Genomic DNA, 12,473 nt, shown 5'->3' with positions numbered 1-12,473 from the left:
TGAAGCCAGCTACCGGAAAGAGAGGTTTAATCTCGAGGATCAAAATTTAAGTGACAGTTCAGCTTGAATCCCCGGCTAGCTAGACAGAACGGTTTTCTAACATGAGTTTTTATACCCTTTTGTGGTTTCCAAAACTTGTCATTTCTCATTGGTGAGTTTGAATCTGTCCTTTCTGATTTGCTGGTCAGTGACTTTTTGTTGGGCAAATTTCCTTCCTAATCCTGCCTGAAAGGTGTTTAATGGCTTTATTGTTGTGTTTGATGGCCTTATTGTTGTGTGAATAGTCCTAATTGCTGCTAGCCAGTTCTCCATTTAGTGTGTGTTAAGTGTTTGCCACTTAGCCTCAGGCTGCTGCTGAATCAGGTGTGTTTGCCTGGTTATTCCTTTGCTGGGGTGAGGAGGGGGTGTCCAGCTCTCATCAGTTGCCAAGGTTGAGAAACACTAATTTGGAAACTTAATTTTTGCATGTCACATTAGTCCCGCAAGTACACTAATTTCTCCTTAGTTTACAGCAGAGTCAGTAAAAATGTGGGGAAAAGTGAGTTCTGTGTATTGCAGAGGACAATTCTGTGAGAATTGCTTTCCAGAAACAGTTGCTAATTTGTTTGTACTTTGACTTCAGCTTCAGATGCTGAGCCAACAGACCAGGTCCATAAAGAAGTTTTCATAAGGAATTCCAATCAATTTCTAAAGGATTTATCCCAGGTAAACAACTACTGTATTCGAGTCCAAACTGAAGAAGATACTTTGAATTAAGTTGAGAAGCTTTGGCTGTAGTGCTATAAACATTTTACACAATAAATTGGCCTATTGCAGCTTTTTTTTATTTTAGCTTATAGAGTTTTAATTAAAAAGATATCAAGCCACAAAATATACTAATGATTATACAATATGAAAAGTCTACATACATAGTAATTAAAATAAAATAATAAAAACAACAACAAAAAGTAATAAGATCCACACAGTGTCAGGACATATTTCTTTTGTTTTTATGGTTTTTTATTGTAAAATGTTTTTAGCATTTTAATTTTAATATATTTTTTTAATTGTAAGCTGCCCAAAGTGATTGAGATGAGTGGCTATGGCGACTGAAAAATAAATAAATATTCATATAATTGAATTTAATACTTAATCTTACTGTTAAATCTACAGCATATAAAAACATACCATTTCATCTTTTCATTTTTAGAATATAATGACATTTCAAAAATCAATAACAAACATGTCTCAAATCCATTCAACATCAGGAAGCTGACTTTCTTTCCATCTTTGCAAGTTTATTTTCTTTGCAAGACCCAGGCTTGATAAAGCCAGTGCTTTTCATAAGATGACATCCCATAATTTAGAAATACAATTTAATGTCAATTAACATCTTTTGCTGTTATATTTCTTCTCAAAATTGTAAGGATAGTTAAAAAGGCGCTACAGGGTACCTTCTGATTTTTGACCGTTTGTACAATAATACCTGCAAAATTCAGCTGGACTTTTTTTCCCCAAGGAAATGTGCTAGGATTGCCAATTTATCTGGGTGTCATTGAAACCTGTGCTGATGTGCAACCAGTGTCCAATAATTGTTCCTTGACAGGGATGTTGCAAAGTTCTTCTATCCTTTTAAGAGAACTTAAAATATTTATTCCCACAAAGGAACTTTGTCAACTGAGCCACCTGTCGCCAGATATCCAGCTGCTGTGGAAGAAATTTGTTTAAACAGCTAAGGTCCAAAGTGCCAAAAAGAATCATCAGGGTTCTAATCCCACCCCTCTCCATGGAGCCTCCCACCTCCCAGGAATTCCAAAAATTTACTTCGTACAACCAGTTGGGCAAGAGAAAAGGCTACAGAACGGACGATACCAGGAAGCCTAGACCAGACCTTCAGGTGAGCAGCTGCCCCCCCCTTTTAATTTGCCACAAGTGGGATCTAGAGAGACATAAAGAGCAGGGTTGATCAATATAAAATGAAGATCAAGAGGTAGCAAAAAAGGACCATGCCACTGTTTTACTTGATGTCCTTTTCCTTTCCCTGGCAATCAACCGGAAATACAGTAGTTTTCCTGAGATTTTTTGTTTCTTTATTTTTTGTGGGAGGTTTCACTGGTTTAATAGGTTGCCTTGTTCCCCCGGGCTGTTTTAAGATTTGATCTGTCGAGGAGTGGCACTAAACTGGCAGAGATTGCAAATCTTCTCTTAGCTTATCCTTTAAGGGGGAAAATAGTAGAATTAAGTACCCATTTCTTTAGGAGGAAAATTTTATACATGTCTTTGTTGCCCTTTTTGAGGAAAAAACTTCCAAAAGGTACAATACTGTAACTTTTTTAAATTCACTGAATAGGTGAGGAATTACAGAATAAGCTTCCTAAGAATTTCTTGGGAGGCTGTAAGAATTATTTAAAGCCACAGTTTTGAGGAAAGCGAATGACAGAGTTCATATGTGGTGCTAAACTATTATTTGTTTAGCCATAGTTTCTTGAGTAATTATAATTGTTAATCTGTATCTTTTTAACTTTTTCTGACACACCAACTTTATTGATTTGGGCTTCTCTCTGCTATGGGAATTACTGGGACTAACGCATTCATTTTGGATGAAAAAGACCTGGAAACTTAGAATATTTCTGTAAAATTGATTTGAATCAGAAACGTTTGTGAGGGATTCTGGAGTGGGATTTCCCGAGTAAGAAGATCAGCATCACTGTGTAGATAGTCCTCAAATTATGACCACAATTGTGACTAGAACTTCTGTCACTACATGATGCGGTCATTAAGTGAATCGTGCCTGGTTTTACGACCTTTTTGACATGGTTGTTAAGCGAATCACCATGGTCATTAAGGGACATGCAATTGTTAAGCAAATTCTCTTCCCTCACTGACATGGCTTGTCAGAAGCTCCCGGAAGGTTGCAAATGGCAATCACGTGACTTCAGGACACTGCAACTGTTGTTAATCCATGCCAGTTCCCAACACCCCAATTCTGATGACATCACCATGGGGATGCTACCGTGGTCTTAAGTGCAGGGACTGGTTGTAAGTCACTATTTTCAGCGCCATTGTAAATTTGAGTAGTCACTAAATGAATGGTCACAAATCAATCAGAATAGAGGTGGAAGGGCCCTTGGAGGTCTTCTAGTCCAACCCCTTGCTCAAACAGGAGACTCCATACCATTTCAGTCTTTTCTTAAAAACCTCCAGTGATGAAGCACCCACAACTTCTGATAGCAAACCATTCCACTAGTTAATTGTCCTCAATCTATCAGAATAGAGCTAGAAGGGATCTTGGAGGTCTTTTAGTCCAACCCGCTGTTCAAACAGGAGATCCTATACCAGTGATGGTGAACCTTTTAGAGACCGAGTGCCCAAACTGCAACCCAAAACCCACTTATTTATCACCGGGTGCCGGGTGGGCGTGGCCCACTGGGTGGGTGTGGCTGTGGTGGTCATGGCAGACTGGGTGGGTGTGGCCAAGGTGGGCATGGTCACCTCGATGTTGCTTGGGAGGGATGCCTGTGGGGGCCGGGCAGGGTTGGGGGAGATCCAGGGGATCTCTGGCAGGTGGGGCAGTGGGCAGGAGGCTCGTCCTGCGGGGTGAGACGAGGCAAGGCGAGGCAGGGCGGGAGTGCCACTGTCGCAAGGCGAGGCAGGGGCCGGGACGACTGCTGCCTGACACCATCGGCCCCCACACACAGAGGCCAGCGAGCGCATGGGGGCCGACAGTGTCCGTCAGCAGCCACAGCCTGACGGCCCCTCAACCAGTGCACTCTGGGGCTCCACAGCCCACTGCCAGCAGTTCAGAGAAGCTGCCTCTCAGCTGCACAGCCGGCCGACAGCTGAGGAGGCGATTCAGTGGGTCGTGCCCGGGAAAAGAAGAGCATGCAAGGCCAGGAGGGATGGGATGGGAGGGAGGAAACCAGCCGTGCTGGGATGCATCCAGCCATGTGGGACCTCAGTGACTTAGCGGGCGGCTGGTTGAAGAGGGACAGTTGCCATCTCCGGGGCATGGCGCGTGTGCCCACAGAGAGGGCTCTGAGTGCCACCTCTGGCACGCGTGCCATATGTTTGCCACCACTGTCCTATACCCTTTCAGATAGGTGGCTGTCCAGTCTCTTCTTAAAAACCTCCAGTGATAGAGCGCCCACGATTTCTGAAGGCAAGATGTTCCACTGATTAATTGTTCTCAATGTTAGGAAGTTTCTCCTTAATTCCAGGTTGCTTCTCTCCTTGATTAGTTTCCATCCATTGTTTCGTGTCTTGCCTGTTGGTGCTTTGGAAAATAAGTTGAGTCCCCCTCCTCTTTGTGGCAGCCCCTCAAATTCTGGGATACTGCTATCCTGTTCCCCCTAGTCCTTCTTTTCTCCAGACTAGCCATACCCAATTCCCGTTCTTCAGGTATTTTTGTCTCCAGACCTTTAATCATCTTAGTTGCTCTTCTTTGCACCTGTGTACGATAATAATACACAGTTGCATTTTGAGCCAGACTCTTAAAAGTCACAAAGAGTCAACTGAGCGTTTAGTAGTTATCTCAAAATCTGAGCCTAGAAGTCAGAAGTGAGAACAGTGGAATTTGTGTACCTGCTGGAGTTCTGAAACTGGGCCAGGCCATCCCTGTGGCTGCATAAGACATGCAATTTCCTGGTTTCTTTTCTGACCCCCAAGTGCCCTTGAACTGTCCCACTTAATTTTAAAGGTACTTTTCCGCATTTTTGGATGGGGAACACTTAAGAACTGTAGCAGAGATAACATATACACTCCTTATGCTGCACTCAGGCTCAAACAGCATTAACAACATTTGCTTAACAACAATCATGGCAAAAAACATTGTAAAATCGGACACAACTCACTTAACAATTGCCTTGCTTAACGATGGGAATTCTGATCCTAATTGTAGTCACTGTGCCTGTACAGTTTGTCCTCGACTTATGACCACAATTGAACCCAACATTTCTGTTGCTAAGTGAGATATCTGTTGAGTTTTGCCCTGTTTTGCGACCTTTCTATCTTGACACAGTTGTTAAGCGAATCACTGCAGTTGTTAAAGTTAGTAACATGGTTGTTAAGTGAATCCGGCTTCCCTATTGTCAGAAGGGGATCCCATGACCCCAGGACATTGCAACCGTCATATATATGAGTCAGTTGCCAAGTGTCTGAATTTTGATCACCTGACCATGGGGGGATGCTGCAAGGGTCATAAGTCACTTTGTTCAGTGCCATTGTAACTTCAGTCATTAAATGAACTGTTGTAAGCCAAGGACTACCTGTATGGTCTGGTACAACTATGCCAACATCCTTGTGGTTTCCTTTTAGTCATCACGGCTTCCCACCCAAACCTCTCACACCTTCTCCCTGCTGCCCAACTGCGTCAACTCGCCCGAGATTGGCTGCAAGAAGATGGTCCCAGCTTTGACTATGGTGGCTACGCCGTGGGCAACCATCAGGTGTGTGCTATGCTCTTCTGTAAATCCCCCGGAGTCTTGGCTTGTTTCCCTTTCTTTGATGCCATCTTTGCCGAAGTCGGCTGCTCGGTGGAATGGCTCCAAACCGAAGGAACCTGGGTTGAACCTGTCACCCGAGTGGCTGAAGTCCATGGTCGTGCCAATGACCTCTTGCTGGGTGAGCGAGTGGCTCTGAACTGTCTGGGACGCTGCAGTGGTGTTGCCACATCAGCAGCAAAAGCTTGTCGGGCAGCACAGGAAGCCGGGTGGCATGGAGAGGTCGCTGGGACAAGGAAGACCACCCCGGGGTTCCGTCTCCCAGAAAAATATGCACTTCTGGTCGGGGGAGCCTCCTGTCACCATTACGATCTAGGAAGCCTCATCATGTTGAAGGACAACCATATCTGGGCATCTGGCAGTATTACCCAAGTGAGTACACAAAAGCAAAGGTATTCATATCATACAATGATTGTGATCAAGGCTGCAATCTTCTAAATGATTGCTAAAGGGCAGCAGAGAATAAGGGTTTTCCATATCTCTCTGCTGCCCCCAGTGGTTGATCTGAGTGTTGCAGTCCAGCTTTGGAAGCTATACAAATCAGCCTTTAAAAGAAATGCCTAAATCCAATATAGACTCAGTAAAAAAAAAAAGTAACCTTAACTGCTCTGCATTATTCATTAAATTGGTGTTGGTCTTAAAATTAGCACTGATTATAATCTTTAGATAATATTTAGTTTTGTACTACTGCATGTGCTACATGATAATGTAGTGACAAGGGGACGTACTGTATGTCTCAATTTTATTAACCATCACTTGTTATCTAGATTGAAAATTATATTGAGCTATAAACTATAGTTTACAAACAACAGTGGACAGATTCAGAATCATTTTAGCTTTTTTGACCTGGCAGGACCTTTTTGCTGTTATAACTGACTGTTTTTATATTTTATTAATAATTTCATTTAAATTGTTGCAAACTGACTGCACCTTTGGAAATAGAGGAGATCATTATTTTATTTTATTTTTAAAAATAATCTCCTTTTGTTGGCTGGGACTGTTTATAGCAGGATTTCCTAACCTTGGCGACTTTAAGACATGTGAACGTCAACTCCCAGAATTCCCCAGCCAGATTTGGTAGCTGGGGAATTCTGGGAATTGAAGTCCACACGTCTTAAAGTTGCCAAGGTTGGGAAACCTGGTTTGCAAAATTAGAAGCTGCGTCCAAGTTTAAGCAGGCCTCATAGTGGCCCTCAAAGGACCCAATATAGGAGACCAGCTGTCCTAAGGAATGTCTTCTATAGCAGCGGCATTTAACCTTTTGGGCACCAGGGACCGGTTCCATGGAGAGAGGTTTTTCCTCAGACGAGAGGGGGTGTGGTTTCATGTGCTGCCTGCATCCCATGGATGGAGCTTTGCTTTTTTGCACAGCCAGGTTTCTGGCATGCCACGGACCACTGCCCGCCCCTGGACCGGGGTTTGGGGACCCCTGTTCTACAGGAGACCTTTTCATGGAGGATCCACCCAAATGGCTGGCATTAGCATCCCTAAGTTTAGCTCAAGCTTATGCAGGCATCAACATATAATCTGGACCGCTGCTGATATCACAATGTTTGCAATCCCACAGACAGTTCACAATGCCCGATGGGTCAGTGGGTTTGCCCTGAAAATAGAAGTGGAGTGTGGCTCCTTAGAAGAAGCTCTCGAAGCATCAGGGTGTGGTGCTGATATTATCATGCTGGACAACTTTGCTCCTGAGGTATTTGGCTGAGAGAAGATGGGGCAGATCTAGAAACTAGAATTTATGACTGATTTTCTTTAAAAAAAAATAACAAAACAAAACTCACAATCTATGGTTTGGTTCTTTTGGATTGATTTTGGTTGAAATAGTGACGTTTGGAAGCTAAAATAGAGTTTCAAAGATTAAGAGGGCTGCTTTAAAAGCATCAGGCTCAAGATTGCATCTTCCTTCTGAAATCTTCTCCCCTCCCCAAATTACAGTATAACCAGTTGCCATTTCCTGGAAACAGGGATTAGGTTGCTGCAGGGTTTGGTTTAATTGTATTATTTATTTAGAATATGTATGTGTCACTATACATGACAGAAGTTCTTTGAAGGGTTTTACATAGTGAAACATGGCATACAAACATGTTTACAGTAAAGCTGGTTACACTCACGATGTGGGCAAAGCTTTGACGTGGATATCTTCCACCCTTGAACAAAACATGATTGGTGAAGGTTCTGCTTCTGGAGAGGTCTTCAGGACCTCAGATTACATGTGTATTAAAAAATAATAATCTTGTCTCATGTAGGACCATTCCCTCCCTTGGCTTGCACTCAGTTTGGGCCTCATATTCCATATATTCCAAACTCTGATAGATATCATCATCGTAAGACTGCAAAGGTCTCATCCTCTTGTTCATCTCTCTTACCTTCTTCTGCAGGACTTGCATCCTACAGCCAGCACCGTAAAGGCCTTATTCCCCCGTGTGACGATTGAAGCTAGTGGAGGAATCACCGAGCAGAATGTGACCTGCTTTGTGGGGCCCAATATTGATGTGATTTCCCTGGGTTGCCTCACCCAATCAGCCAAAGTGGTAGACTTCTCCCTCAAAATCAGCCGGGATCAGACTCCCAAACCATCACTGCGCAATTTTGTTTTCTGAGGCGAGACAGGACAGCCAACCAGTCCCATGAAAATCTTTGGGAGATGGGTGGTTGAACAGGTTTGAAGAGGTAACAGGGGCTGAGTTGCACCTGCTGCTTATTAACTGTGCTGATCTAGGATGATGGGAGTTGTACTCCAAAATTTCTGGAAGACAGGGGAAATTTTTTGTACAGGGTTTGCTTGGCAAAACCTCCCTAGGGATTTTTTTAAAGGATTATTTTCTTTCACAGGATCATCGGAACAGAACCAGCATCAGGGTTGAAGGGAGAGCAACTAGGTTTGCTGTCATAACTTCTTCAGCATATGTGATTTTTGACAGCAATAAAATGTACGCCATTCCCTTCCCACTTTCTCTGAATCTGTGCCTTGCATGCCTGCTGCAATCAATTTCGCTAAGCTGGCCAAATAAATCTTTTTTTAAAAAAATAGTTGCTCCATTGTCATTTGTCAAAGTTGTTGTGGCCAGCAACATTGCTGGCCACAACAACAACAACATTGTTGTGGCCAGCAACATTGCTCGTCTTCCACCCCACATTTGTCATGCATCTTTACATATGTCCAATCTCTTGAGTTGTCCAACCCAAATTGTGGTACTCTCTATCTTCATCACATCTCACCTCTTAGTCTATTGCATTCCTCAGCACTATTAACACTTTCCAGAGCAAATCACAACCAGGCTAATTGAAGGCTTCCTGGAATTTTCTTCCAGACACAATGAATTTGAGCTCACTTTAGAAAGCCTCAAATCTAATTCTCTGAAAAATCCCTCCAGTGGCTTTCTCTTCCTTGAATTTGCGGCAACCTTTGTGAAGCCAAGATCAATAAATCTTCTTGCTTTGCTACTTAAAACCCTCATTTTGCCAGTTTATGAGCGTTATAAGCATGGAGAGAAAACTTCTTATCACTTACCTTTGCTTTCATTCCCCCTAATAAGAATAATATGTAAAGTTAGAATAGAGCTACCAACAATCCAGATGCCACTTGTGATCATCCTCACCCTTTTCTGCATGTTTGGCTTAATTTTTGCAGCACCAATCCAATAGCCTGAGCTAGAATTATTCTGCATCAGACTCCTTATAAAATAGGATCCTCAGTTAATTCAAAAGCCTGTAAAATGAACCATGTTTTCTCTCATTACCTCACCCCACTCCACCTGTCACAAACAGCAGGATTGAGAAGGAAAGGAAGAGCCGGAGTGGAGAAGCAATTTCAATTTTTGTTCACCCCACTGCACTGTTGGCTTTGATTTCAAACATCGCCAACAATTACCTTCCCCCTCTTGGTAGATTATCTCCAGGGGAAAAAAATCCACAATACTTATTTTCAAAAAAAGACCTCTGAGTGAAAGGGCATGAATGGATTTAGTGAACTAACAGTTATGTAAACATGAAACTCAGCACGTGGTATAGAGCAACAGACAACACAAGTATTAATGAAGCATAATATGATGTGCAGACTTCACCAAGGATGTGGCTGGGAAAACACAGAGGGTCCTATATGGGAGCCAGGATATTAAAATAAATGTGTAAGTGAAGCACTATTAGGCCTGCTACCTGAGTTTAAAAATTTTCCGTGATTAATTAGGCTATTTTAATCAAATAATTATTTAAATTGAATTATAGATTAAAAACAACTTGTTTTGAATCCAGAAGCAGACATTCTTTTCTTTTAGATGTCTCTAGTACTAGCAACATAAGAGGTGATCTTGTCTCATTTTTTTTCACAGAAGAAGGAATGATTTTTTAAGACTGTACTTGTTATTAAGGATGTGTCTCAAAACTATTTTCTAACAATTGTACCGGACACACTAAAAAAAACCTGAGTTAATTAATTAACTAACCATCGCAGCCCTAAAAGGAAGAAAAACGATCACATTCAGAACCTGAAGCTAAATTAGTTTTAAAAATGGGAATAGGGGCATCATTCGAATCGGTGCTAACTTTTTGTGGCCTGAGCAGACAAGCAGACTGTGAAAACAAGGGCATTAGAAACAGAGCTGTCCTCATCTTTATTAAGACATTTGATGGAGCGAAGTCCCAGTTAGGTTAAGACTAGTCGTAGTGAAAAGGGTCAGTTTTGGGGGGTATATTTTTTCTCTGATAAGATAACAGATTGAGATGTTTGTTGTTTGGTTACAAAAGTGTGGATCATCAGGGACCAGCATAAATGAAATTCCCCAGCCTGGGGGTGTCTAGGTGGATCTCCCCACAAAGCAAGGGTGAAAAAAAATCAGGGTTTATTCCCCTTCCTTGTCCTCTCCATGTGTGATGACATAGCAGATGTTCTTGTAGTCAACATTGCCAGCTACATCTGGAGGGAAAGCGTGCCACATGTTCTTGATCTGCCAGAAAGAGAGAAGATTATGTTGAGAAGTGATAGAATTGCAGCTGATAACTTTCAATGTTTTCAATTGTCACTCTAAATCAGGGGTCTCCAAACTCTGCAACTTTAAGACTTGTGGACTTCAACTCCCAGAATTCCTCAGCCAGCTCCTTAGCCATGAAAGAGGATGATTGTGCCTTTTGGCAATGCTCAAGAAAAGTTATGGGTGGCTAACAAAAGAAGGATCTCTCATAAATGCTTTGTTGAATGTGCTATTCAGGATTCAGATTTCTGTTAAAGGAGAACACTATAGTTTGTCATAGGTTTCTTTCCTGGCTTGATTCTCTCAGTCTCTGATTTGCAAGTATGGTTTTGCTCACTGTGGTTAAGCTGACTTATGTGCAAATAGAATGTGAGTGTTAATATCTGTTTTTATTCTGGAGTAACAGAATAGTGCTATGCAATCCTTGGAAGAATCTTATTGAGTTGAAAAAAAGTTCAGCGTTGACTTTGGCCTCAGACTGATCTCATATATATTATCTTTTATCCTTTTGTCCTAGTTCTGCAGATTTTAGATTTAATTGTTGACAACATGGAAAAATAAAACTGAAATAAAAGATCTGGGCAAGGGGACTCTAATTGAATAAAGAAAAGAATGGGACATCTGCAGGATGCAAAGAAATTTTCTTACCTCTTCTGGAGTGAACCGGTCACACTGGGTGGTCAAGAGTTCTTCCAAACTGTAATGAGACAAGAAGAAACATGGTATGTGACAAAGGCCCTAAATATATGTGACTTCTGATCCAATTATCATCTAGGACATAATTTAATGGGAAGATGTGGGTTGCTTAAACAATCAGGAGGAATACTGCAAAGTGCTTGCAACGAGGAGATCGTGGGAACCTAGTAACAGCCATTTTAGAATTATGTCTGAACGGATTCAATGCTTCTGCTGGAAGTGAAATAGAAGGAAACACTCACAATTTCTTCTTGACATTCCCCTTCCCCTCAGGGTCCAAAACTTTGAAGGCACCAATGATGACGTCCTCGGGATCAGCACCTGATGAGATAAGACAGGAAGACTAGTGAGATGCTGGAACAGGTTATCTGTCATATAGAAGAAGACTGAGAAGAACAAGAGACTCACTCACCCTTCAGCTTCTCCCCAAACATGGTGAGGAAGACAGTGAAGTTGATGGGGCCACTGGCCTCCTTGATCATGGCATCTAACTCCTCATTCTTCACGTTCAGGCGGCCTATGCAGAAAGGAAGAAAGTTTAACTGCTGAGGATTTGATTTAAGGTAAGGTGACCAACTTTTTTACAATGAAAAGGAGGACACAAATAAATTGAAGAAAAAAATATCATAAATAAAAGAAACATTTTATTCATTGCAACAATAATACAGAATACACTATAATATGATAAATGCATAATAAAAAACAATTGTAACAATAACATTTTATATTGTAATTATGCTTACATGCCTATTAATTATTATTTAAATGAGTACTTTTCCATTGAATGAATATTTTTTGTCAATGTATCATCTTCTAACAATATACTGGAAATATCTGAACAAGAAATATCCTTCATACTGAATTTTACGGCAAGTGCTGCAGCTAGAGTATCAACATTCAATCTCGATTTCTCACTTTTCCAAAAATCATTAGCAATTGAAAAAACCCTTTCAACTGCTGCATTAGTTCCAGGGTAGCACAACGTAAATTGAACAAGAATAAATAAATTTTCACATGGAATAAGTTCATTTTTGAAATGGCTGAATATTTCCACCCATCTTTTATCAATTTCAACCTGTTCATTTTCCCATTGTATTAATTTTTCAGAATTTAAATATACATTCAGTTTTCTAATTTCTTCAAAGAGACAATTGTCGTCTATTTTAATGTCTGGCATTTCTTTAGATAAAAACTCAACACAAGATTCAATATCTGTCCAATATACTTGCGATGAAGTCAAAAAACACCATTGAAAACTGTTATTTCCTGTGATGTTTGTTTCAGACCATTCTTCAATATATTGAAAACATGTTTGGTAAAAATTCTG

At 41.3% G+C, this 12,473-nt stretch overlaps 2 protein-coding genes across 2 annotated transcripts in view; one reads left to right on the top strand and one right to left on the bottom strand.

Annotated features, from left to right (window-relative positions):
- Nucleotides 1-5,292: 5,292 nt before the first annotated feature.
- On the top strand, nt 5,293-8,083 carry LOC107296375 (nicotinate-nucleotide pyrophosphorylase [carboxylating]-like; the record flags this gene model as incomplete). Its single annotated transcript, XM_015825720.1, has 3 exons — nt 5,293-5,849; nt 7,045-7,176; nt 7,862-8,083. Coding segments are annotated over 3 exons (911 nt in total), but the record flags the coding sequence as incomplete, so codon positions are not given.
- A 2,225-nt stretch (nt 8,084-10,308) lies between these two features.
- The window catches only part of LOC107296378 (myosin regulatory light chain 2, skeletal muscle isoform), a 12,323-nt gene continuing 10,158 nt past the window's right edge, over nt 10,309-12,473 (bottom strand). The window contains exons 3-6 of the mRNA XM_015825723.1: nt 11,559-11,663; nt 11,389-11,467; nt 11,099-11,147; nt 10,309-10,426 (exon numbers count right to left, since the gene is read on the bottom strand). Of these exons, the coding sequence (XP_015681209.1) occupies nt 10,322-10,426; nt 11,099-11,147; nt 11,389-11,467; nt 11,559-11,663 (338 nt within the window). The 3' untranslated portion in view covers nt 10,309-10,321. The remainder of the gene's footprint in view (nt 10,427-11,098; nt 11,148-11,388; nt 11,468-11,558; nt 11,664-12,473) is intronic.

The sequence above is a fragment of the Protobothrops mucrosquamatus genome, unplaced genomic scaffold, assembly GCF_001527695.2.
Source record: "Protobothrops mucrosquamatus isolate PMUCROS unplaced genomic scaffold, P.Mucros_1.0 scaffold2770, whole genome shotgun sequence".
In the NCBI taxonomy this organism is placed as follows: Eukaryota; Metazoa; Chordata; class Lepidosauria; order Squamata; family Viperidae; genus Protobothrops; species Protobothrops mucrosquamatus.
Note: the sequence above shows the minus strand (reverse complement) of the source record. Positions and strands in the feature narration are given on the sequence as shown.